This window comes from Podarcis raffonei, chromosome 14 (assembly GCF_027172205.1).
Source record: "Podarcis raffonei isolate rPodRaf1 chromosome 14, rPodRaf1.pri, whole genome shotgun sequence".
Classification (NCBI taxonomy): domain Eukaryota; kingdom Metazoa; phylum Chordata; class Lepidosauria; order Squamata; family Lacertidae; genus Podarcis; species Podarcis raffonei.
In genome coordinates, this window is record NC_070615.1 from 47,334,815 (window position 1) to 47,362,021 (window position 27,207).

Below are 27,207 nucleotides of genomic sequence, written 5' to 3' on the forward strand. Positions count from 1 at the left end.
TGGCCAAACCAACTTTGTGCTGTCCAAACGGGCAAACCTTCTTTTCTTATAAAGACCCCTATTTGCACCCACTTCGCACTAGATTGTGCAAATTGACTCCCATAAAAGGGTTGGAACTTTGATACATCATCTGTAATGACCTAATAGTCTGTGCAAACATTCCCTTGGTAGTATAGTTGTTGAGTAGCGAAGATGTGTGAACGCACCTTCCGTGTTTAAACCAAGGGTGTGGAGCTTCTGGTCTTCCAGTTACTGTGGACTGTGACTCCCATCAGCCCCAGCCAGCATGAACCCAAGGTCAGGGGCGATGGGGGTTGTAGTCCAACAACTAGGAGGCAACAGGTTCCACATCCCTTAGTTAAAACAGTGGATGCAGTCGCTGTTGCATGGGCGTCTTCTTCCTCCAAGCAGAGATGCTGGTGAGGTCCCTTGGCAGCCAATTATTCGGGTACCAGTGGGGACCATGCATATAGCATCGTTCTTCCTCTGGCGGGTTTCTGTGTATGTTCATGCACACCCTCACATGTCCGCGCACAGGCTGCCACTCACGTTACCATCCTGACCTTGAAATCTGCACTGCAGTCCTCGTACCTGTTAGCTGCTGCTGTTTCAAATTTTCCTCTGCCTGGAAAGAGACACTTTCCTCCGATCGATGGCTTCCCATCGGGGGTCTCAGATGGGGGGTTTTTCTAGGGGAGCCTAGGATGCTACCTCAGACTGAGGGATGCCTGAATTGATTGGATTGGCTCAAGCTTATTGGGCACCTACTGAATTGGGTGATTAGAGCAACTGGTTAATCTATCCTTACTCCCTCAATGGATGGGGGGTGGCAGAAAAATAGTTTACTAGGGGACTCTGCAAACATCCAAAACAATTATTGAATCTTTATTGATGTTTTTGAATGCAATGACCTGATTTTTTTCTCTCTCTTTTTTTTAACTCTTAAGGAAAATAAACTTCTTTTAGAAACAGCTTGTTACACACAATCTTCAGTGTGAAGCAATATACTAAATAAGAACACTAGTTTTAACATTTACAGTCTTTCATATATATTATATATATGTATATGTATACATATATATACACTATAGAATGAGGCAATATATAATACACACGATTCGCCATTTTACAGTCATTATGTACAGGATGCTATTCAAAGACAGCCAAGATCGTCGGGGTCACGATGCCGTGTGGTGGGGGGTGGCGGGGCATGGGGTAGGGTGGACAGGGATTTTCCCAGCCTGCCCTCATAAGGTGTGCTTCTGAAACAGGCCAGCCAAACCTTGTGGGGCAAGCTGTGAGCGTAGCAATGGCAACGGCAGAGAGCGCAGGGTACCATGAAACAGACAGGTTACAAGCATGAATCTGCGTGGTCTCTCTTAACAGGGCAAAGGAACCCAACAGGATGCTGTTGATCCCACTGGATGGGTAGACATGAGAGCTTCATGGGAGCAGAGAGGGCCCAGATGTGCTCCTCTTTCTGGACTGGGCAACACCAATATGGAATTTCGAAACATAGCAACACGTTCACGGTCCTTGCGCATATTCTGTACCTGTTAATTTCTGGGTCCTGTTAATAAGCGGGGAGATGACACAGCTGTTCCACTGGCAACTGCAACCAGAATACTGAACCAACGCTCCCCTCCAGGCTGACTTCACCCTGGAATTGTGTAGTTGGTGTTCTAATCTCATAGCTAAGCAGAAAAGAGTCCTCTAAGATCCCTTCTGTTCAGGGGACACCTTCAAGAGCAGGAATAACTAATGTGGGAACTCTCTGTAAGTTGCTGGACTTTCAATTCCCACCAACCCCAGTCAGGGATGATGGAAGTTGCAGTTAGCATCATTTGGAAGGTGCCCTATTGGCTACGCTTGCATGTATGCACAGGGAAAAAACTGGGCAGGTGCAACCACAGCTCAGCTTCTGTGGGTTTCCCCCCAGATTGTTGGATGGGCATAATCTGTGCAAAGGAAATAAGTGCTCAAACTTACACTAGAAGCCTCTCTCCCATCCTCCCCCACTGCCTTTTTAGGCATTGCTGTCCACATTTTTGGTCTCTCATCAAAGTCCTGGACCAAAGATGTGGAAAGCTGCCCTGTGGACATTGTTGAAAGTGCTGTTCAAAGGACACATGGGACACGGTCCAGTGAGAACCTGCTTATGGGACGGCACAAAAGGGTGATGTGTGTTGGTATGCAAGCCCAGTGACGTGGCGCTTGGTTGAGGCCGTCTGGCAGGGTGGGACCAAGGAAAGAGGCCATCTCCAAGGAAGATGGTGCCACCTCAGGTGAGTGACACCCTTGCTTCCCAAGAGACTTATCTTATGCTACATGAGTTTTCACAGCCCTCCGCAAACCATGGCTCTGATCTAACCCTTATCCTCAGGCGTGTGGAGGAGTGGCTTACTGGTCCTTCGGCGGTGGCTCAAACCATGGTTCTGGTGGCACATGGTGAGGCCCAGAGAGAGTGGCTTCTCCTATAGGCATACGGACTTCCACGGGCATGCCAGACTCCCTTTAGCAGGAGCTAGGGTGAAATGGGGGTGTACGGTGGAAGCTTCCCCCCTCCCCACTTCACCAGGAAAAGCTTCAGCTGCTAAAAAGGAGGCGAGGCAGCTCTGGGGTGGAATCATTTAACAGGTTTGGGGAGGCAGCAACAGGGTCCCTTCTGAGTAGGGTGCAGTGCACAGCTCCCCATCCGGGTCAGGCGCTGAAGGGAAATGCCTTGGGCCTGTGCTGAGCCAGGATCTGCTCAAATTCTGGATACGCCTGCCACAAACTCCAATGGAAGGTGATATGCATTGGCATGGCAAAAGCACCAGGAGGGAGGAGTGTGCCCAACCGTCTCTGTATGTGCCCTGTTCCTGGAAACCACCCAGAGGAACAGAGAAATATTCCCATCCCAAAGAAGCGCCAATGTGCGTTTGGGAGTCAGTGAAACCCAGCGGGAATCTGCTTGGAAAGTGTGGCGAAACCCCTGCGCAGGCCAGCAGAGGCGTGTGAAACTCTCCCTCCCGCCCCAATCGAACTTCGCTAGTGTTCCGCGAAACTCGTTTCCCCTTTCCTTTAAATCCCGCAGAGCCTGCAAGCTGCCTCGCGAGTTTCGCTGCTGGTGAATGGCGGGGGCGAATCCCAACCGAACTGAGCTACTTTTCTCCTTGCAGGGCCAACCAAGACGACCTTCCAGGATGCCTGAGCCGCCTTTTCCGCGCTGGGCAGGAGGGCCGAGATGGGGGTCGGACCCAGATGGGGACTGCAAATGGGGTCGGAGGGAGGGAGGAAAGGGGCGGCGAGGGGAGGACGGGGGACAAAAGCCAAACGAAGGAGCAAACGAACCAAAGCAACGCGGCATTGTTTCAAAAAACATCGGGGCGCTTCTTTTTACAAGCTGATCACAGATATATACAAACACGCACACGCACACGCACACACACCATGAGGTTTGAAGGCAAAAATAGATCAGATCAGAAAAAAGAGACGGAGGAGGAGGGCGAGGCGGGCTCGGAGAGTCCGGCGTTTGGGGGAGAAAGGCAAGGCGACCTGTCGGGATGCTTCGCAGGAGCCTTTCTCCCCGGCTGGCCTCCCCCCTCGCCCGCACCTTTCCCGTGCGGAGAAAGTCTGGAAAGGTGAACTCGGACCGGTGCTGTTGGGATTTCAGATTTCCGATGAAATCTGGCCGAAGGATTGCAAGTTCCAAAGGGTGGTGCGCAGGTAAGAGCCTCCAGATTCACTGCGAGGAGGAGAAACGCAAAAAGGGGAGGGGGGAGAGAAAAAAGAAAAAGAAACCCACCCCCTAACAAACGCCAGGCCAGGTTTTGTCAGTAGCCGTGTCCCAGGTGGAAGATGTTAGCTTATCAGTATTGGTTACAGCTCCTAAGTAGGGGAACCGGGGGGAGGCGGGGAAGGAGGAATGAAAACGTGGAGCCGGAGTTCCTCTTCTCTCCTGAACCGGCTCTGGGCTGCTTTCAAGAGAAGGGCTGGAGGTGGAGCGAGGATCGGAACCTGCAAGTGGGTTTTGGTTTCGGTGCCAACCTGGAGAGGCTCTTGGAAAATGCCAGAGGAGGAGGAGATCGGGAACCGGAGCCGAGGTCCTGCGCCCCCCCAGGCTGAACGGGGCTTCCCGGGAGATGCTTAGGAGTTGGGCTGGAGTTCTGTGCCTTTCGGGGGTGGGGTGTCGTCTCGGTGAGAAACTGCAGGCACCTAAGCGAGCTGGAGCGAGGGGCTCTTCCGCGCGGCGGCCGGGGTGGGGCGGGGGGTCCCCATCCTAGAGTACTATTGCAAAGGAGGGCGGATGGGCTGGAGGGTCGGGCAACCGGGCCGAAATACATTCGCTTTGCCTCTCCCCTGCAGAGTTCATCTTGGCTGCAGCCGCTGCCCGAGGCTGGCGACTGGGTGGAGGCGACGGGTTTCCCTGCTCCGCATTACAACGGCTGCTTCTGCAAAAAATAAAAATAAAGCAAAATAAAAGAGAACGAAAGGTGGGTTTATCCTTTGCTCAGCTGGCCCCTTTCTGCACCTCCAAAGGCATATATATAATATTATAAGCCCATATAAGCAACGCTTAACGCACCCCCCCACCCGCACCAGGTCTCCCCCACCCCATAAATCCGGTCCGGGCTTTTGTGGCCGCCGATTGGCTGGCGGGCGGGGGCAGCCCGGTGGTCTTGACGCAGCCCGGGCTGGTGGCTGACAGCTAGAGGACTCCCTTGGTTCATTCATGGGGAATAATTCATGTTGCTAAGGCTCGCCGTGCGCCTCCCGCAGCCCCGGATAAAATAAATAAATAAAAGCACAGCCCTTGACAGTCTGCAGAGATGTGTTTATGGCCCCCTCCCCTGACTTCCCTCCCTCCCTCCCTCCCTCCTTTCTTTCTTTCTTTCCTTTTTTTTTTTAAAGGAATCCAGTCTGGTGGTTTTTACGCATCGCGAGGGGGCAGCAAAAAACGCATCCATCTCTCGCGCAAGCTGGCTGCTGTGGAGCCGAGCTCACAATAGCACTTGCGTTGCCAGCTTCTCTCCGGGCGAGTTCCCGGGTGTCTTATTCCTACGCCCCCCCCACTTACCCCCCTCGCCTCCTTCCGCTTGGCCTGCATTAATTGGTACCGCGAGCCCCCCGGGCCTGCCAGACGCCCACGACTTCTCACCCCACCCCACTCTTGACACCGCAAGCGCCCGTGTGCTATTTGTGTGCAGGCATAAAAATGCACACGGCAAAAATAGGAAACAGGCAGGAAGAAGGAAAGGGGTTTGGGTTTTTCCCCTCCTCCCCTCCCCCCTTTTAAAGTAAAAATAGAATGGATGTTGCAGCCAAGAAGCCAATGTTGCGTAGCCGCTAATGGAGATCAGGGGCATTTTTGCACACTGCAGCACTGGCACGCTTGGGGGATGCCTCATAAAGTGCGGAAGGGGCGCCCAAGGCCTGCATCCCCTTGCAGGCAGGCATCCATCCTTCTGCTGCATGCTGGTGGAGGGCAGGGCCGGAGGGGAAAGGGGGTGGAGCTGCCTGTGGCTCTTCCCTTTGGGCAATTGGCTGTTTTCTGCCACGCAAAAGGCGGAGGGTTTTACACCCAGCAATGCCTGCCTTGCCAACCTCTGGCCAGGCAAGCAAGAGGCATTGTCAGTCTCCAAGGACACATTTTGGCCAGGCAAAACCACCCAAGGAGCACGGCTGGTAAAGGGTTGGCTTGGGGAGAGTTCTGAGGGCCGCATGGAAAGGCTAGAGGGCCAGCACAAGTTTGTTCCAATTTACTTTTTCAAGCGTATACTGCAAACATCTTAACTGTACTCTTAAAAACCGCACTATGTGAATTGGCCCATGTGAGTTGCTGTGTCCTTGACTGAAAATTCATCCCAGCTATGGATAAACTAGGGAGGCTCCTTATCTCTAAACTCCAGCCTGCCCCCTCCACCATCTGCTCGCATACAAGGAGGCGGCGTGGGAGGATAAAATCACAGACTCGTAGAGTTGGAAGAGACCACAAGGGTCATCTAGTCCAACCCCCTGCAAGGCAGGAATCTTTTGCCCAACAGGGGGCTTGAACATAAGACCCTGAGATCAAGAGCCTAATGCTCTACTGACGAGCTATCCCAGCTGACAAAAACTACTATCTTACCTTATAGGGTGGTTATAAGGGTTGCATGTGGGATAAGGTTTATGTAGTGCTTTGAATGCTTAGAAAAAGTGCTGTGCAAATTCAAAATATTATGATAGCGTAGGCATCACAAGGTCGAGAAATGCAAAGATAAAAGAGTGTAGAGATTTAAGCACCACAGTCCTGTGAGGAGCAACTCCCGGCAGAGGCTTTGTGGGGCTGGCTATTCTATGTTCAACTTGTTTAACTTTTCAAAGCAACAACAGAACATATGGAAAAAGGTCTTCACAGAAGCTGCACGCACACACAAATTAATCTAAAGGGAAAATTTATGACAGACAGAATAGTCTGACTCCATGCTTGAATAACAATGTGGAGAGGGGTGCTGTGGGTGCCACCGCCCTTACTTTAAACTACTTTTTAAAAAGTTTTTTTGGGTGTGTGTGTGTGTACTGGCTTGGTTAAAACGGGGGAAGGAATTGGCAGAGGGGCTTGCAGATTTCATTAAGCCCCTTCTCCAAATTAATGCGTTCACACATTCACGGGGAAGGGAAAACAAAGGAAGAAGGGTATTCTTATTCTCCTTGCTTTAAAAGTATTTTTTGAAAAGAAGCTTAGAGGCCCATGCCTTTGTAGAAATCGGCAGAATTCCAGGTGGACTGTAGCTTTTGTCAGATTTGCAGAGGGGAGTGTGTGTGTGTGTGTGTGTGTGTGTGTGTGTGTAGAGGGAGATCCCCGCCCCCTGCAAACAGATCAGGCTCATAATGGCTGCCGTGGGGTGGGAGTCAAGGTGAGGCCTACGCTGGTCGGCTGCTGGACTTCTTTCCTGCCTGAGCTGGCAAGGGAGAGACACCCCTCAGCCTCTCGATTTTCTGTCTCAGGAATGCCTGCCAGCCTGCCTCCCCAGACCCCCATCTGGGTCTCTCTCTCTCTCCTCCTTCTCCCACAGCACCGTCTGCTTCAAATTGCAGATAACCAGGTGCAACCCTTGGCGTGGTGTTAGGAGGGTGGGAAGGAGGGGGAGAAGGCAGGAAGCCCTCACCATGGTGATTAAATTATGTCTGAGGCCTGGTCAGCGGTTACTAAGGCAAGACAAAAGGCCTTTGCTCCAAAAGGCTGTCTCCTGTTTCCTTGACGGTGGGGAAGGAGGAGGAGGAGGAATAGGACGTGGCAGGAACTGCAGCAGGCGGTGTGAAGGAATGGCGTCCGCCTCCCCACAGCCGTGGCCAGCTTGCTCTCCGTCCTGACAGGGATGGGAGGCGAGAGAGGGTGTTGCTTGCAAACACAAGCTGCCGAGAGGAGTACTGCAAACGCTGCTGGCGTCAGGCATGCAAACCCGCTCCTGAGAGGCAGACAGGCGTGTTTGGGGAGCTGGCTGTGATGTGGATAACAGCCACCCAAATACTTCTGGGTGCTGGCCTTAGCGCCACGGAGGCCTAATCCTGATGGCAGGCAGGCAGGCAGGCTCAAGCCAAGGAGGAAGGCAGCCTTTGGAGCTGAGAGGTGCCTGAGCTCCCCGTTGCCCAGAGGGTTGCTGCTACTTGCTTTGCCCAAAGTAGTTTATGGCTGCTCGGACTGAGAGAGCAGGGTTTGAAGACGCGCAGAGTTCCCTTCACCCCGCAACCCTAATACTAGAACTCTGAATCACCGAGCGAAGTTGATGGGAAGTAGATTCAGGGAGGATGAAAGAAAGGAGGTCTTTCCGCGAGGCATGATTAAGTCACGGCGTTTGCCATAACAGGATGTGGACTGGCTTAGACAGGTTTAGAAAGGGGATTAGACAAATTTGTGGAGGAGGAGGAGATTAAAAAAAAAATGGGACAGATTTATCAATCTGCATACACAATGCACCTTTAGAGCACATTATTTCCCTCAAGGAATTCTGGGTGCTGTAGTTTCCCCCTCACACAGAATTCCCATCAACCTCAAACTACAGAATTCTTTAGAGGTGCAAAAATGTGCTTTGAAGGTGCTTTAAAGATATAGTGCATATGTAGCCTTAGTCATGTTACTAATACAGAGCCCTCATAGTCAGAAGCATATCCCTGAAAACCAGTTTCTAGGCTGCAACAGTGGGAAGATACTACTTCCATCCTCTGCTTGAGGGCTTCCCAGAGGCTTTTGGTTCACCACTCCTGGAAACTGCAGTTAGAAGGACCTTTGCCCTAATGCTGAAGAACCGCTCGCATTTTCTTTGTCATGAGCAGAACAAGGCAGAGTGTGTTGTGTTTATTTTAAAGCGTCTAGGGGCAGAGATACTGCACAGTGCCTCCTTTCCCGAGAGGAAGCAGTTTTCAAAACACGTCAGTTTCAAGGACAGGAGCGCTTTGAGCACATGCAAAGTGCCCCCCTCTTCCAACTTTAAAAAACACCACCAAAATCTTAGGGAGAGTGGAAAAACAAATGCAAATGTTAACATGCAAACCCACACAGCCCGGACACACACACATTTTTATATCCTTCTCTTCTGGCAGCCGGCCAGGAGGATGAAATTGTGGTCAGGCCAGCCTGATCTTCGCGGGTCATGCGGAGGGTTTGAGAAGGCCCTGGGCGATGTGTCACATGGTGCACCCCTTCCTTCGGGGGCTCTGGAAGGCTCACCTAGGGGCAGTGGCTGTGCTCCAGGAAGCTGAACCTAGTGGTTCGCCAGCTGTTTAATTTATCACAATACCCCAGAGCGGTTTTAGGTTGGAGGCACTGTAGGGAATTAAATGGGTAGCCAGGCCCAGCTGCCTGGGGCTGTTTGGAGTGATTAGCCAGGGGGAAAAAATAGAATAAATTAAGGGAAACCCAGGGCAGGCATCAGCCATGGGACCTGCCAGGGTGCTAGGATCCTGGCTGCTGCCAGGAGATGCCAGGTGCGGTTGCCAGCTCTGGCCAGGTGGCAGCTCCAATTGCCTGGATAGGGAAGATAGCAGCACGGCCCCTGCTGCCAGCATGTGTGTCCATGCATATAAAGCACCCAGAGAGAGACACATCAGAATCCTCTGCCAACGTAACCCTTTCTGTGCAGAGGAAAGCAAAACGCTGCAAACTTATTCCCTGCGTTCCTGGGAGGAAGGGGCATTTGGAACAGGCACCATCTACACTAGAGACGGGCAAACTTCAGTTTCTCATTTTCCTATTCTTATGTTCAGTTCTGCACATTTCCACACCAGTTTTCCATTTTTTTAAATTAAAAAAACCAGTCCTCATGAAAAGTCACCAGGGTTTAAGTGTGAATTACTCCTAACACATTTTTTTTAAACTGAGATTTTCCCAAGTATACACACACAAAAATGGGGGGGGGTTATTGGTTTGTTTGTGTGTTTTTTTAGTATTTTGTGTGTTTTTCAATCTTCTATTTCTGTGTTAACAAAAAAAAAAAAATTTTCCCCTTCCAGTAGCACCTTAAAGACCAACTAAGTTAGTTCTTGGTATGAGCTTTCGTGTGCATGCACACTTCTTCAGATACACTGAAACAGAAGTTGCCAGATCCTTCTATATAGTGAGAAGGTGGGGAGGGGTATTACTCAGAAGGGTGGTGGGAATGGGTGATTGGCAGATAGCTGTGATGAGCCTGTTGACGACTCTTAACGACTGCAATAGGTCTTGCAGGAAAAAGCAAGGGGTGAGAAGGTGAAAAATGGCTTTGTCATTTCTCACTATATAGAAGGATCTGGCAACTTCTGTTTCAGTGTATCTGAAGAAGTGTGCATGCACATGAAAGCTCATACCAAGAACTAACTTAGTTGGTCTTTAAGGTGCTACTGGAAGGAAAAAATTTTTTTTTTTTGTTTTGACTATGCCAGACCAACACGGCTACCTTTCTGTAACTATTTCTGTGTTGTGAACCTCCCTGAGATCTACAGATGGAGGGCAGTATACAAATTTAATGAATAATAATAAAAACTGAGAAATAACTCACAGTCTTGCAAGGCAATGTCATAAACAAAACATATGTTTTCGTAGGCAGTTTTCCCCTAGTGTACACATTAGTGGGCAATTTCTCCTACTATAATGTATTTTTGTAAGTTTTTTCGTGAGCATTTCTATGCACACTTTTCCTTACTATGTTACTATGTTCATTTTTGTACATGTCACTTGGCTGGAGAACCGCAACGCAAAATTTGGAGAGGCGTGAATTCCAAAGGCAGCTCTGTCTTGGTTCATTTTCTGTGTATTGTTTGGGTAGTCCAAAAAGTAGTTTCACCTTTAAAAGGTAAACTGAATCTTTTTTTCTACCCCATCCTGACACTACGCAGACTCTGACTGGCAGCCGGTCTACAGGATTTCAGACAGGGATCTCTCCCAGCCATACCTGGAAATGCTGAACCTGAGACCTTCTGCATATAAAACAGCAGCTTTATCACTGAGCTATTCAATGTGCTACTCAATGGAACTTACTAGTGTGGAGACTTGTATAGGATTGTGAATTTGAACAGAGAGGGGCAGAGAAATTACATCATGGAAATTCTGCTCAACCTCGTCCCTGACTTCTGGGATTTCAACTGGCAATGCCTACAGAGTTTCCCCAAGGCAATCTTTGCAAATTTAAGGACTAGAAACTTGCATTTATTTATTTTTTAAAGGAAGGGCAGGGGAGAAGAAAGGTAAGCAATCTGAGCACCTAAGAGGTTGTTGATTTCTGCATCTGTGCAGAATCTCCAGCGCAGAAACTCACCCCCTGGGCCACAGAACCGGGACAGAGAACCTGATTTGCACACAGAAAACTTCAGATTCAAATTCTGGGTGTATCTGTTTCTGAAAAGCTTGGAATTGAGAAGGCATCGTTGCCAGAGTGCCTCTGCCAGCCAGTTGACCATCCACAGTTTTGTCGACTTACACTGGTCTGATTTAGTGGAAGGCAGCTCCTGATGGCCCACCGCCAGGAGAGAGTGCAGAGAGCAACAAACCCCCAGAGATTTCCCCTTGTTCCTGAAGGTCCCCTCACCTACCTTATGTCTAGGGCAGTTCAGCAAGAAGGTCTCTTCACTTAACAAACAACCTGCAAACAGAGCAGAGGAGCAGCAGTGAATGGGGATCCCTGTCTTGCACTCAAAACTCATCGCGTCCGTTAGGGGCCAGTGTTTCTTTCCCCGTTTTACCTTCCCTCCCAACCCTCTCTGCTAATGTGGCCTCCCATGCACAAATCATGCTCTGCAACCCTCAAAACCAGGCCCCTTCAAGCAAAAAGGGTGGGGCAGAGATTGCAATTTCTCCCCGCTCCAATCCATTTTGTTACCGAACCCTGAGTGTGTTTCAGCCATCTTTCTATTGTGATGATCAATGGCTGCATTCTCTCCCTTGGCAAACCAAGAGTGTTGGCCAGGGGCAGATAATAATAATAATAATAAATTTTATTTATACCCCGCCCTCCCCAGCCAAGACCGTGCTCAGGGCGGCTAACACCCAATATAAAACAATTGATTGAAATACAACTTAAAAAACAAGATTAAAGTACAACATTGAAACATTAAAATGCAGCCTCATTTCAGTAGAAACTCAAATCAAAAATTTTGGGGGGGATGAAAACGTCAAGTCTTCACCAAGGCCAACTATCCCGACTGGTCCTACATGGGCCAGAAAAAAGCCAGGGAAGTCCCCAAATAGGAGTTCCATCACAGGAGGAGAAAGGAAAAAAGAGAGAGGGGAAGGGGATCAAGTTGATTCCAAGCCAAAGGCCAGGCGGAACAACTCTGTCTTACAGGCCCTGCGGAAAGAAATCAGATCCTGCAGGGCCCTGGTCTCATGAGACAGAGCCTTCCACCAGGCCGGGGCCAGTGTTGAAAAGGCCCTGGCTCTGGTTGAGGCTAATCTGACTTCCTTAGGGCCTGGAACCTCTAGGGTGTTGCTATTTATGGACCTTAAGGTCCTCCGTGGGAGGATAGATGACATCCTGCAGAACAGCAGTGACCAACAGCTGGTTTGGGAGCAACATCTGGGGAACAGCCCGGCCTGCAACAGGTCGCACCACGGGCACCACTCCAATTTTCAATGTACTTTTTTTTTTTTTAAGGGATTGTTGTCTTTTTTTAAGAAAAGAGAGAGAGAATTCAGATAACCATATCTTGGTGTAGTATGCCCAGATGTGAATTAGTACTGTGGGTGTATGCAATCCCCGCCACCCGTTTGTGCAAGTCAAGAAACACGCGGGGAATTCTTCCATTAACTATAGCAGGGGTCACTAACATGCTGCCTTCAGGATGTTGTGATGGCTAGATCCCATCAGTCCCAGCCAGCATGCCCAATGGTCAGGGATAATGGGAGTTGTAGTCCAGCAGTATCTGGAGGGCCCCACATTGGCTACACCTGAACTACAGACCCCCCCCCATTTTGTTTGAAACAGGAAACGATGGTTAATGGCTTTGGGACAAGCCGAGATGTGAATCTGTGCTTTGAAGATGCCGTAATATCCTGGGACTTGTTCCAAAGCCATTAACTGGAGTTTCTTGATTTGGGTGCAATGGGAAACCGTAGTTAATTGAGAAGTTTGTTTGCTGCAGCCACACCTGCAAGGCTCATTTATAGCTGAGATAGACTCAACCAAACCAGATCAAGGAGAGTAAGAGGCAAAGTTGGCCAATTTTTTAAAAAATGCATCACATGTTGCAGGTTCAGATGTTGACACATGATTTTGGAGGTCTGAGGTCAGGATACACACACACACACACACCAAATAGGAGTTGTGGGGTGGGGTTGACTGTATTTTCCTGAATTTCCTCCTTTTCAAGTTGCTGTTTGCACTGAAAAAAGGTATGTGTGTGTGTGTCAGGTACAATGGAACCTCAGAAGCCGAACACCTATAATCTCAACTGTTTCGGCTCCAGAACGATTGGAAACCGGAAGTGGTTGTTCCGGCATTCGAATGATTTTCGGAAGCCGAACGTCCGGTGTGACTTCCACCGCTTCTGATTGGCTGCAGGACACTCCAGCCAATCGGAAGCTGCACCTTGGAAGTCGAACATTTTGGAAGTCGAACGGACTTCCAGAATGGATTCTGTTCGACTTCCAAGGTACATCCGTATTTTTTCCTAAATTAAGAAGTTTCCTTAGCTGCGAGTGTATTCTATAGTAGACAAAAGGGGAAGTACTTCCATCTTCCCCTGCCCCAGGACCTGACACGTGATGCAAAATCTGTTGCCCCCAGTGGGAATCTTACCTGTATCAATGGCACATATGTAGTGAAAGGTTTGGGCACACCCCTTATGGCAGCAGCCAATGGTTGCTCCTACTTGCTGACAACTGGAGCATCTCTGCGGTCAGCAGACGAGGGGAAGAAAAGGAAAGGGAAACAAGAGGACCCCATGAGATCTAGCATCATGGCTGTTTGTTTTCACAAAGGTAGCTTTAGTTAGCGACTTCCGTTTCGGCAGGGAGGTCATCCTTAGGCCACATCCTTCCCCATTGCTTGCGGGAAGGTGGGGCTTGTTAGTTGTGCCCCCATATAGTTCTCCCCACCCAATCGCATACACATTTCTATATTCTCTCAAGAGGGAGGGTGCTTCTCACCCTGCTGCTGTGGGACAGAAAGTGCATTTTATTACGCAGCCCTAGCCTGCCGTAGGTGCTTAGCCCCCACAGGAATGACAGCAACACTTATCCCAACATTAATGCCACAATTTTATGTGTGTCGCATCATTGTGACCCCCTTTCTGCTTCTCACGACCATTTCCCTCCTCCCTTGCGCTTGCTGCTGTTGGTTTTGATTTGGATAGCTCAGTTGGTTAGAGCGGGCACAGGCAAACTTGGCTCTCCAGATGTTTGGGGACTACAACTCCCATCATCCCTGACCACTCGTCCTGTTAGCTAAGGATGATGGGTGTTGTAGTCCCAAAACATCTGGAGGGCCGAGTTTGCCTATGCCTGGGTTAGAGCATGGTGCTGGTCATGCCAAGGGTGCAGGTTCGATCCCTGTATGGGGCAGCTGCCTACTCCTGCATTGCAGAGGGTTGGACTCGATGATCCTCCGAATCCCCAAAAACTCTACAGTTCTATGAACGATGTAATATATGTTGTTGTTGTTTGCTGATCAAGTTGCACGATGATGTCATACACACTCAGAATCAAAATTTATATGGGTCACTGCACAGAACCAGAAGGTGGGAAACGGTAACTGAGAAACAGGCCCAGACCTGGGGGGAAAACAAGCAGATGATGCCAGCCAGAACTGAAGCAACACAGCCCAATCATACATTTTGCAACCTGGAATGCAGAGCGATTGGTGCCCAACCAGCTATCTCAATGTATCATTCAAGTCCCAGTTCCTGCCTTCATCTATCCCCCCCACAGGTCACTTCACCTTGCGGCCTAGTGATGATAGATAATGAACATTCAGCCCAGCCTCTATGCATAAACCTCCCTATTGAAATAAATTCTGTCTCTGTCCAATCTGTGCATGCACAGAGCTCTTGGTCACGAGAATCGGAGGTTAAGATCACATACTGTTCTCCTATCGGGCTTAAGGTGAGTTTCATTGGTGCCTGACCATCGTTTGCGCAGCAGAGAGGATTGTGCAATGCATGTAAGCATTCTTATATGTCCTCATATCAATCTACAAAGCCCTGAACAGCTCAGGTCTGGGGAACCTCAAAGGCCGCCTGAACTGTTGTATCCCAGCTCCATCACTGAGATCACCTGCAGGAGCATCGCTGGTCATCTTCCAGGCAGGTAAGGCTCATTTGAAAGTGTCCTTCAGTGTCCTTGGATGAGTCTTGTGGAATAATGCTCTGCCAAGAGCGGTTCAGCAGGTACCTTCTGTTTCTACTTTCAGTAGAAAACAGCTGAAAACTTTTCTATTCCATCAGTCCTATGCAGGCAACGAAGAATTCATCTTTCCATAACAGCTGTTTTGCAGTTTTAATTTTTTTTTAATGGCATTTATTGCAGGGTTTTTTGTACAATTGTTGTAAACAGCTCTGATTCCTTAAGAAATAAATTCCGGCCATTGCAAGTCCGACTGCATTCACATTGCATGACTGACGGGAAGAAGGTGAGCTGCAAGCCTGAACAGCGAAAACATCCAAGGGGTTGTACCTTGGAATAAGCAAACTTCCATGTGTGCAAGCAAGCAGGGGCATTGCAAGGTACGTAGAAGGACCTGGAAGGGCACAGGACCACAGCACATAAATATGTGCAGTGCCTGTGGGCAAATGAAGATGGAGGCTGGCTGGGGCCTTGTCGGCTCTGCACTTTGCAACAGGCTCAGCTACCCAGTAAGCAAAGAAAAAAAGGGTTTTTAAAAAATGTTTATTAAAAAAGCAGTGGGGGAAGGGGCATAGATTTGGGGCTTACAATGAAAACCCGAACCTCGACGTGCCTTTAATAATCTTCCTGAATAGAAGATAACGCCACATGTTTCAGCTAGAACCACCTGCTTGACTCACTCACAGGTCGTTGAGTTCCTTATGGACATAGGCCACATCTGCATAATCGATTTAAAGAGCTTGGCTTCCCCCAAGGAATTCTGGGAGCTGTAGTTTAAGGATGCTGGGGAGAACAACTCCAGTTCCCAGAATTCTCTGGGGGAGCCATGCATTTTAAACGTATGGTGTCGAGGTGCTTCAGCACTGTTGGTGGGGCAGGAGGGTCTCTTGGGGCGCATGGCAGGCTATGCCATCTCTAGTACCTCACCGCTGCTGCTCTGCCCCGCAACATGTGCCACCTTGAGGCACCTTGAGGTAGCTTCCCTACCTAGTGGTAGGGAAGGCCCTGGTCTTGCTGATGTTTCTTTTTCAGTTTTGCCATTGCTTCAGATTCCTCTGAGTGTTTCGGTAATGCTTTGGCTTTTCTAAATGTATGCATGCAGCACTAGGAAGTGCTTTTTGAGAGAATAATAATAATAATAATAATAATAATAATAATATATTTGTACCCCGCCCATTTGCCTGGGTTGCCCAAGCCACACTGGGGAGCTTCCAACGTATATAAAAACATGATAAAACATTAAAAAGCTTCCCTATACAGGGCTACCTTCAGATGTCTTTTAAAGATTGTATAGTTACTTATCTCCTTGACATCCGACGGGAGGGTGTTCCAAAGGCATAGCTGTCAACTTTCCCCTTTTCTTGCGAGGAATCCTATTCGGAATAAGGGAATTTCCCTTTAAAAAAGGAAAACGTTGACAGCTATGTCCAAAGGGTGGGCACCACTACTGGGGAGTCCCTCTGCCTGGTTGTATGAAAAGTTTGCCTTGAAGAAGTAACCTCTGTCCTCTGCTCCTAAGGTATCCCAGTCTTTTGAAGGCCACGTGACCTTGAGGTTCAAGAAGCATCTGAGGTGTCACAAGAGTTTCTACCTGACAAGGTGGAGTGCTCATTTGTGGGGTTAGAAATAGACTTCTTCCGGAAGAGTCAGAAATCAGGAAGGCCAAAATTTTAAGAAGGAATAGGAAAAAATTGTAACTTATCTTAAAGACCATTGTATACAGTTAAAATTGTTAGTAGGACTGGAATATCATTTGTAGTCTGAGGTTGATTTTTGGATACAATGGAGATATAAAAGATTTGGATCATCATAAAAGATGCGGGAGGAAATGATTAATAATAGGACCCACAAAGGGGAGGGTGGAAGTCCAGGCGATTCCTTGGTATCTTGTTTTTATGATTTATGTTTGATATATCTCTGTAAAATTTTAATTTGAAAAACCAAATAAATAAAAAGTAGTAGAACCAGATGTCAGATCTAGAACCAGATCTAGAAGGGGGGAGGCAAGCTTTCTAGGTTTCCATTCAACTTGGGACAGAATGTGGGACTTGGTGGAACTTTAGCTTGAACTAAAAGAGACAAGCCTTGTGTTCTTATGTTCTCACACCGGGAGGCTACACCTCCCATTTAAGAGTAGCCATGAAACATCCTGGTGTTAGCACCGTAAGGCTCATAATCTATAATCCACTAAACCTGGAGTGGAACGCTGGAGTGGCAGGCTGCAAAATAAGCAATCCCATATTCTCTCCCATGAGTATTTAGACTGGCTCCCTCTCGGTTATCTTTCTGCCGCCAGCCTAAGACCCTCCTGTTCAGACAGGTCTTTGAAAACTTAGGTGCAGGTGATGCTGATCGCTGGGCTGCTGTCAGGTCAGGCTGGATTTTAACGCCAGTTTTCAATGTGTTTTAACTATTGCTTTTATCTAGTTCATGTTTATTATGTTGTACTCTACAATGATGTTTTTAGATGCTGCAAGCTTCCTTGAATCCCAACTTGGGAGAAAGCCAGGATATAAATACGTTTAAATCATCATCATTGTCCACTGCATGACTTACTAGCACCATGTGTGAACCAAGTTCTTGAAGATGAAACCATTTGAATCAAATGGAAACCAAACAAAGACTGCAAGGACAGGTCATTGCCAGCCCAAGGGAACAAAACGCAGGGGGCACAGAATGTTGAAGGGCTGCTAGGAGAGGAAGGAAAGGAACGACTGGGCAAAAGGGGGATGGAATGGAGTATCCTGGACAGGGACACTTCAAGCTGCAGCCTGTTGTTGAAGGCCCCACTTGTCCTTAATTTCCTGAACCGCAGCATCTCTTGTAAAGACTGTCTGATTTTTCTCAGATTCTGCTCGCCAGCCTTTTCACGAAGAGTTGAGCGGTACAGCTGCAATACTCAGGAGGTGGGTTGTCGATTTCATGCAAAAATGGTTTGGCAGCAAGCAGGGACAAGGTGGGAGGAGCAAATACTATGTGAGAATGTGCCTGGGAACAGAGGCTAGCAGCAGATAGAATGCAGACTGAGGCTGCGTGAGGACCAAACGTTTAAAGCACGTGACTTCTGCTCAAGAAAGGGAATTGCAGCACTGTAAGGGGGAAATGATAGTTGCCAGGATCCTGCGGGGAGAGCCATGCGCTTTAAATGTACGGTGCATGCACAGAATGAGAACGCAAGCCAAACCGCTTCTGGGAATGTGCTGGACTACAACACGATGTTGACCGGGTGGTGGGTGAAATTGCGAGGGAAGAAGATATCCAAGGTTCCTGATTGAAAGCCTGGGAGATTATCCAGCCAAATGGCCTGGACAAGGGTCAACTCTTAAGAGAGATCACAGATCACAAAATGGGAAGGTACCACAAGGGCCATCTAGTCCAACCCCCTGCAATGCAGGAACCTTTTGGCCAACGTGGGGTTCAAACCCACAACCCAGGGATTAAGAGATGCATGGCAAGGAACCTCATGTCCTCTTCTCCCCAGTAAACAAAGGTGTATGGCACCATGGTAACCTGGTCCTTCTTCCCAATCCTTTGCCTTCTGCTCCCCTGCAGACAGAGGACTTTTGAGTGTGATGACATTGCGTCCTGTTGCCTCTTTCCATCAGACACAGGGGTCCTGCTCTGGGTGCCAACCACAGATCCCTCAGAACATCTCATTTGGCTTTCATAAGTAGAGGAAGGCAGGAAGGGGATGAGGCCACGCAGCAAAACCCCCAAATGGCATCTTCCCAGCAGCAGCAACACATCACTGTTTGGATGCTAGGAAAATGCTAGGAAAATGCCAGGAAAATGAGGATACCCTGATGTACAAATGGATAACTGGCACACAGATTCCACTGACCCAAGCTAGCCTGGGTGGCTTTTGTATGAATGAAAGGAATGCACAGAACGTAGAGCTGCCAGGAGCTGGTAACCATGTTGGCTAAATGGAACTTCCATGTACAAGGGAAGTATACCCCTGTATACCAAATGCTGGGGACAAGCAGCACAGAGAAGGTGATTGTTTTTAAGGCCCACGTTTGTGCTTTCCAGGTGCATTAGCCGCTGCAAAGGTCTTTGGGCAGCAGCCCATAAATACAGTAACCGGATCATCACTGGCGGTGACTAGAAACTGAATGCAGGGAAAGCCTCTGGGGGTGTCATTGTCGGAGTAACAATATTTCTTAAACACAAACAGCAACACAGAGAGGCATAGTCTGCTCTGCTCAAAATGGCGCCAGGCTCCATCTTACGCTGGGACGCAATATTCGCGTCAAGGGTTGGGGGGAATCGCTTGCGGCAAACACACGGACCCTGTTCCTCCCCAGTATGCTGCTCCCGCTAAGCAATGGGTATCAAAATGGGCACATCTACTCTGCAGGGAGCAAGAAACCCAGGCCCCATTGTCTGCTGGGAAAAGATGGGGAACTACCCAGAGCAAATGTGGCGACCCCTGGCACTTGATCTGATGAAGAAGCGTTCTCCTTACATCCTTTTTGGGACACTCCCAGGCATGAAAATAAACCTGACTGAAAGTAGACTGAACGGCAAAAGCAGCCAAGGGACCCCCAACCCTCTAGGACTAATTTACAGTTGGCCAAGAGGCAGCACTGGGGTGAGACAGATCAGACTGTTGATTGGGCTACTTTTGCTTCTTCCAGGAAAGGTTTCCCCGTAACTTCCAAGTAGGAACCAAATGCCCAACCAAACACATCCAAATCCTACAGCTTTGGCCTCTTGATTAGGATGCCCTGACCACCTCCCCAGAGCCCGGCAACCCCAAACCTTGTCATTCCTGCTTTTGCAAAGCGGTGTTGGCTTTTGGCGTACGGGAGGCGGTTCTGTTGGCACCTGCGCCCGTGGCCTGCGCCAAGGGGAGCTTACGCTAAGGTGCGGACTCTTACCACATCAGCAGCCATCTTTATTGCCTCCTGCAGTCCATAGAGCTTTCCCGCCACCAGGTAAACCCCAGCTGTCCACACAGCGCAGGCCTCATGGACCCAGTGCTCCTGCGTGTCCCCGGCAGGGTCCGGAGGTGGCTGCTCCACTTTGCCGCATTCGTGCCTCCTGGGCTTCTCGGCGGCTGCGGCTGCTGCCGCCGCCACCGCCGCCTCCTCTCCCTCTGTCCTCTCATCGCAGCAGTAACAGCTTTGTAGTTTCCTAAACATCCCCCTCGAACTGGAGCGGAGAGCGCTCTGTTTCGCTGAGTCAGCGCCACTGTCCAACCTTGGCGGCTTTCCACCCGGCGTACTAGTTGCACAATTATTATCTGTCGCTTTGAGCAGCCTTTCCGCCGGAGACGGAGGCTCCTCGCCCAGCCCCTCCACTTTGATCTTCTCTTTCAGCCGCGACTTCTTCTTCGGAAGGCAGTCCTCGGGGTAGTACGGCCCGCAGAGGTCTCCCTGGTCCTTGTAGTTGGCCGGGTTCCGGCACAGGCAGCAGACCAGGCAGGTGGTGTTGAGGGCCTTGGAGACCACTGGGCCGAGGTGCATGGTGGACGACAGAGGCAGGGTGGCCCGCGGCTGCTGGAGGGATGCGGCCCCCGAAAGCCCGGCCTGGGCAGATGGAGACGAGGAGGAGCGCTCGCTATTGTGCAGCCGGGCCTCTTCGGCGGGAGAGTTGACGACAGTGCAGGTGGTGACGAACTCGTCCTGCTTCTCCACCCGGACGTACGGCGAGAAGGGGGGCGCCCGGCTGTCCGACCGCAGCCGCTTGCATGACACATACTTAAGCCGGATTTCGGGCTCGGCCGGGCTCAGCAGGGGAGCCTGTTGCGGGTGCCGCCTCTTGGTCCTGCTCTTGCACCTCGAGGGCACGCTGGGGGCCTTGCGGCGGCTGAGCCGCTTCCTTTGTCTCTTGGTGTAGCCGTTGTAGTTGGAATGGTTGGCCCGCTGCTTCTGGGCCCTGGTCTGGGCCTGCGAGGACCTCCCCTCAGAGCTCTCGGCGCTGCTAAAGCCTTTGTCCTCGGCCTTTGGCTTCTTCGCCTCCCTTTGTCCCTCCTCGCCTTTCCCTGCTGCTGCCGCCGCTGCAGCCACCGCCTTTTCTCTGGATGCAAAAAGCAGAGCGGGGCTCAGGTGAGGGCACTTCTCCAGGCTATTTTTGGCCGTTCGGAAGGCCGCCACTTTCCCTTTTCGGTTCCTCTTCTTGGGCAGCAGGCCGGTGCCGCTGGCAGCCATGCCGTCACCGCTGTGCTGCAACGTCTCGGGAGATGAATAGGCCTCACCCTTGAAACAGTTGGAGGACAGTTTCTTACTGTTCATTAGTTTTCCTCTGAAGGATCTGTTGTTCGGGCTTCTGCATAATTGCTCGGCTGCTGGAGCGGCGGGAGCCTTTTGTGACAAGGCCTGGTTTAATGGCCTGGCTTCCCCCGCCGCTGGGGCTGCGCCTGCATTCTTTGAGGCCTGCTCCCTCTCCGGTGGCAGGGACGGGCTGAGGGGATTACTGTGGGAGGTGGCGGCAGGGACGGTGAAGGAGACGGTGGCTGTTCGGCAGGCAAACTTTTTCAGGTTGGGAGAGGTGATCTTCTGGACGATGGCTTCCAGCTTCAGGCCCCGGCCTTTCCGTGGAGGAAGCACTTTTGTCTTCATCGCTCCCTGGAAGGCGGCCCGAGAGGTGATCTTGATGCAGACGTCGGGGTTCTCCTTCACCTGAGGGGACTTGAGCACCACTTCGCAGGAGTTCTTAGGGGACAGCTTAGCCTTCGCCTTTTTGGCCAGCGGCATCCTCTTGAACAGGCTGGCAGAAGCTTCCGGCTTCTCATCCTTCACGTTGCTGCCGCTGTGACTGTTGCTCCTCAGGACCAAGTTCCTCTTTTTCGCAGGAACCGGTGGGATGAAGGCCGACTTCCTCTTCAGGCTGTGGAGCGGCTGCTCGGACATCTTGCCACCCATTCCGGGCCTGGCTTTCGGGAGGGCCAGCCTTTTCCTTTCCCTCTCAGACCTGCTTTGGGGGCTGACCTTGAAGGAACCGGGGAAGTGGTTGTTTGGCAGAACCTTCTTGGGTGGCTTGCCCTCCTTGAGCCCTGCATCCATGGCGCTCTTCTCTCTCCTCCGCTTGCTGTAGAAGACCTCCTGGGTCCTGGTCCTGGAACGAAGGATCATGGACTGCTGGTCTTTTGCTTCTGTTTCAATGCCGTCGGCTTCTTTCGCCTTGTGACCAGAGTCTTCGCTCTGTGCCAAGTTTGAGACCGGAGGGGAAGCAGAGTTGCTGGGCTTTGGAGAAGGTTTGCCATTGGCCTTCCTAGCTTTGAAAGCGGCTCTCTGCTTCAGGACGCACACTGTCTTCTTGCCTGACTTCTCTTGGGGGTTTGAGGCCTTTGCACCTTCCAAAGGATCTGGCATCCTGGGCTCAGTCAACGCAGTGAACGAGCGGGTACACATCCTCGCTGGCAAGCCTTCTGCTGGAAACCGGGGAGTTTGGCCATGGGCGCTCTTACTTGGCATTTCAATCAGGTTGTTTGGACCTGGGCATTTGCTGGCCACCATGCCAGCTGCCTGGTTGCCCGTGCATGGGCTTGACATTGGTTGGACGGGTTCCTCACCTCCCGACAGCCTGCAGTGGACCTTCTTACTGCGAAGGCTCTTGCCCCTAGATGTTGGTTCTGAGGTTATTGGCACCTGCTCAAGAGAGGCTTGGTTAGTCACCAGCGAAGCTGCCAGCGTCTCTGCCTTATCTGGAAGGGCGTTTTCACTTCCCGCCACCTCCTCCTCAGGCTTCAAGTGGTGCAGGGAAGATTCAAACCAACTTTTCACTTTTGTCTCTGTGCCAACGGCTGGGCCCAAGAGGATAACGGACTGATCAGATAAGTGCGAAGGAGGAGTGGCACTCTCTTTCTCGGCTGCGTTTGCCATTTCTTCTGCTGAACCTGGCGTGTCTTGCAGGGAGAGGGCCGGGGCGTTCTCCGCTGGCTTAGGTGTAAAAGCATCATAGGTCAAAGACTTTTGTTCAGAAGCCGCTAGTTCACACAAAGAGGAGTACTCTTCAGGTTCCAAATCGGATTCTTTCAGGTCTGGAGAGGACATCATGGGGAGTTCACTGAAGTCTCCTCCGGAGCAGGACTGCCTAGTGGTGTCTTCCAGCCATCGCTCACTGTCTGCTCTGGTGGCCTCGTCGTAAGTCAGATTCTCTCCCTTGCTTGCCTCCTGCGGCTGATCGAAGCCCTCTGCTTGTTGGGGCGCCTGCTCAGCATCGCAGAGACTCAAACAGCAAGCATTTTTTTTCTCCTCGGACGTCTCGCTCAGTTTGCCAGAGAACAAACTCTTGGAAAGGTCTGATCCTTGGAGGCTCGACCCCAGCTCTTTCCACGTGTCGCTGAGGTTTTCGTCTGGCCAGTCGAAGTTCTCCATGGCGTTTTCAGAACCCACCGAATTGGCCGTGGCATTTGAGTAGCAGCTGAAGCTCGTGGCCTCGGAGCTGGAAGTGGCAGCCGAGATGTTGGGTTTGGAATTGTAGCCCACAGAGCTGGTCGTTTTCAGGGTATTTTTCGTCTCTGCTGTTGTAAACACCACCTGGGAGTTGTTGTAGACTTCCTCTGTGAAATTCTTCCCGTTATTCCCCCCCAGAGCTTTGTCCAACTTCAAGGGCTCAGCGAGGGCATTTGAGTCCCCCTGATTGGACCACGGACTTTTGACTATGGAATCCAGGCAGGTTCTGTGGTTCTCTAAGTGGAAAGGGGATTTGTCAGGGTCTTTGTTTGGAGCAGGGGGGCTGGCCCAGCCTTTGTCTGCTTTCTCGTTGATAGCATCTTGCAAACCGATGATCTCAGAGGCGAGCTCCTCCTGAGACAGGGCACTGAGGAGCAGTCTGGGGCAATCCCTCTCGTTGGTCACAAACTTGGTGAAGCTCTCCAGCGGCAAGCTGGTGTGGATGCTTTGGAAAGAGTCGTCCGACTTGGTGGACATATCGTCCGGAGAAGTCACCGAGCACGTGGATACGGACTCGGGCTTCGCCTTGGAGTTGCTGTTGACGCGAGCTGGGCTGCGGCTCTGGTTGCAGTAGAGGAAGCTCCTTTCCAGCTGCTCCTCAGATCCACTCAGGTAATCCCCATCCTGGGTTTCAGCGTGGACCGACTGCGGGGTGCTCAAGGGGTCTGAAAGGGGAGTCCCCGCCTGCTCAGCAGAGTAACTGTTGCCTTCGGGGCTGCAGTGCTGACCCTTGAGCTGCTCTGGGGTCCTTGGCGGGTTCTTGATGCCCTTCTTCTGGGGCATCCCCGTGGACTTGGAGAGGAGAAGCTGCTGGACGGTGTTGGAAATGTTTTCGACTTGGGAGGTGAGAGCCGTGAGGCTCTGCAGGCTGAGATCGGACAAGAGGTTCTCGGGGATCTTCTCCTTCGGCATGCTCTTGCAGTTTGCGGGCGGCTGGGCATCTGGGCTCGCCCCATCAGTCGGCGAAGGGTTCAACAAAGGCATAAAATGGCTATGGTCGGAGAGGCTGGCTGGGAAGTTCCCCGTGCTCAGAGACTGCTGGCTGTATTGGAAATTCTCCAAGTTGGGCATCAACGGGGAAGGCGTCGAACTGTACGAGGGAGACCTACCAACCGAACGAGCCGGGGAATGGCTGGAACTGGGGCTGAACGTTTGGTAATACTGGTCTGGAGTCCGCACAGGGGCATCGGCTTGACAGTAGCTCTGTCCCGGCTGGTTGTAATGTTGGTATTTTGCGAGGTTTTGATAGTGAAGTGCTTCCTGGGCATGGTGTCTTCCTTGCATGGACTGCTGCTGCTGCTGCTGCTGCTGTTGTTGTTGCTGTTGCTGCTGCTGCTGGTCGTAGCTGATTCGGTTAGGCTGATAGCCATGTAGGCCCTGGACCCGCTGCCCAGAGGGCAGGCTGGCGGCATTCCCCAGAGTCCTTTCGTGCTGCGGTGGCGCCGAGGGAGCGTTGCAGCTTTTGTAGGAATGCGCGGCCTGGCTCCCGCTCTGGACGGACGTGTACGTCGAGGAGGCCGGGAACGACTGGGAATGCTGGGTGAAGTGGGCGCCCTGCGGGAACGACATGGGGGAGGCCACGTCATTCTGGATCTTCTGCCTCGGGAGCTTGGGGTAGGTCAAGGTGGGCTGCTGTTGCTGCTGCTGCTGGAGGTGCAGGGAGTGAGTTCGGAAGGGGAGCTGTGGGGCCTGCTCGTGGTACTGCCTACTGCCAGAGGAAGCGGCAGTCTTTTTCAACAAGTTCTCCTCATATTTAGCCACCCCTCCCAGCAAGGGTTGCGGAGGCGGAGGCGGCTGTTGCTGCGGTGACCCCCAGGCCTGCAGGCCCTCCTCCCCGGAATAACGGGCCGGATAGGGACTGTTCTCTTGGACAGCGTAATTTGGGAAGGACGCCGGCCGGCCTGGGAGTTGCTGGCTGCGTAGCTGCTTATTCCCCCGGTGATATTTCTCCACGGTGCTGTTCTCTCCGTACCCCTGGTAAGGCAGGGGGGGCTGCGGCGGCTGCGGCTGCGGCTGCTGCTGCTGCTGGCCGTAGTACTCCTTCGCCACCATCCTCTGACGCTCGCAGTGCGGCCCGGCCTGGCTTTGATGCCTGTAATTCTCCAGGCGTGATGAATCTTGCGAAGATGCCGGCTGGTAGTTCTGCTGGTTGCCATGGAAACCACACCTTTCGCGGAAGGACTGCATGGCTGGGCCTTGTTATCTGTTCAGAGCGGGGAGAGAGAAAGAGAAAGACAAGGGGGGGTTCAAACAAATGGATTTTCGTCTTCCCTGCTTTCCACCTTTACACCTTGTATCTCCCCCAGCCCGTCTCCCCTGTTGCCTGTGCTTTAAAAGCAAATAAACAAACACATGAGGCGAATGCTTAAAATTATATATGTACGTGGGTGTGTACATACATACTGGATAGACAGTATCCATTATACTATACAGATAGCTTAGATGGATAGATAGTAAACAACAACAACAACAAACAACTGTTCTTTCACCGCTGTAAAAAGCATTATTCCGGTCTGGGTGCAACGTTCTGACTTTAAAGAAGGGATGAGGAGAGAATGGAGTCTCTCTTGTAACCCACTCCCAAAAAAACCAGGGAGAAAATTTGGCAAGATGTAAAGAAATCAGCCTCAAGAGAATGATGTGTGTGTGTGTATGTGGACTCACAACAGCAGGAGGTTGTGGAACAATCCATACCATTTCATACTACACCCCTTTTCTGAATGCTTCCCCGGTTATAAAGCAAGCAACACCCTGAAGGAACAAGCATAGCACATCAGGGACAAAGGCCAGCCCCTGCACGCTGAGCTGGTTTTCTCATTGCAGGGACCTTTTCATGCACAGCGAACATTTGAAACGCTCCACTTAGAAGCGATGCAGTCCGTTCGAGGACTTGGGCAAGGCGATTGGGAAGGTAGCAGCCATCCAGCTGCAGGTGTGCCTAGAGGAAGCCAATTATCTAGATCCCTCCCCAAGTCTCAGGCTAGCACACCAGAATTATTTTCAGCGGCACAGCTGAGGTTGGGAAAGAGAAGATGCGACTAGGCTTTGCATGCACCAGCAAGCATGGGTCGGTCACCCATTCCGTGCTCTTTTCGAGTCAATACGAAGTCGGCAGTGGTGTCCTGGCTACGGAGGGTAGGGGAAGAAATTCGTTGTTGTTTGCATTTTGATGAGACACAGCCTAATTTGCACTTCTTGAACCACTATGTGAACCGAAACGCAGCTATCGTTCAAACTGTGCACCTCTCCAACCAAAGTGGACAAAAACGCTTATGGTAGGGGGTATTGCCCATAAAAATGCATATTTTTGTGGGGGAGAAGCATACAAAAATGTGGGGGAATTATGTGCAAAAAAAATGTGCTTATCAGATTGGAACAAAAAGGAGAAGCCGGAATTGACAGATTCATCCATCCTTAGCTGTATTTTTGTATCCCTCCTCCAAATGTTTTCGTTGTTAAAACAGCAGAGAGATTATATTCTGATATTTCTGGCTCCTATAATCTGGTTGCAAGGCCCAGGATCTGTCCCTTCCAGCATTTGATCCTGCAGTTCCTCAGCTCTCTGGCCTGGATGCTCCTCCTCTCCCTCCCCCCCTTCCCTCTCCCCCTTCCCTCCCCCCCCCCCACCGACACAATATCTCCCAAGCACCGCTCCGCAATTGCTGCAGCTCCATCTGGAATCTGTCTGCTCTTTACAACTGACGTCTATTAGGAAGGCAGCGGAGAACAGCAGTGATAAAACCATCCTGGGTTTCTGCAGTTCTCTGCTGCGCCGCCGAACAGCGAGAGCACCTGCTTTTGTGTGTTTTCAGCTGGGGATGTTGACAAGATGCAGGTTTTGCATTGAGCACGTCTTGGCTCAGGAGTGATATGTGCTCTCCTCCCACCAGCTCTACAGATCTAAGGGGAGTCTCGATTCCGCTCGCTTGGCAACATCACCCAAAGATGCTGTTATCACCCAGCCGGTGGGCTATATTTAATACCTTTCCCCAGCACAACCTGAACCGCGTCACCGTTCTTCCTCCCCTGTGC

General features: G+C 50.9%; 1 protein-coding gene across 2 annotated transcripts in view; it reads right to left on the reverse strand.

Moving 5' to 3' along the window:
- Positions 1-3,330: 3,330 nt before the first annotated feature.
- The window catches only part of RAI1 (retinoic acid induced 1), a 220,479-nt gene continuing 196,602 nt past the window's right edge, over positions 3,331-27,207 (reverse strand). For both annotated transcript variants that reach the window (XM_053366188.1, XM_053366187.1), the window contains 4 exons: positions 19,657-25,378; positions 13,230-13,323; positions 11,026-11,075; positions 3,331-4,433 (listed from right to left, as the gene is read on the reverse strand). In XM_053366188.1, coding sequence (XP_053222163.1) covers positions 4,419-4,433; positions 11,026-11,075; positions 13,230-13,323; positions 19,657-25,362 — 5,865 coding nt within the window. In that variant the 5' untranslated portion in view covers positions 25,363-25,378 and the 3' untranslated portion in view covers positions 3,331-4,418. The remainder of the gene's footprint in view (positions 4,434-11,025; positions 11,076-13,229; positions 13,324-19,656; positions 25,379-27,207) is intronic.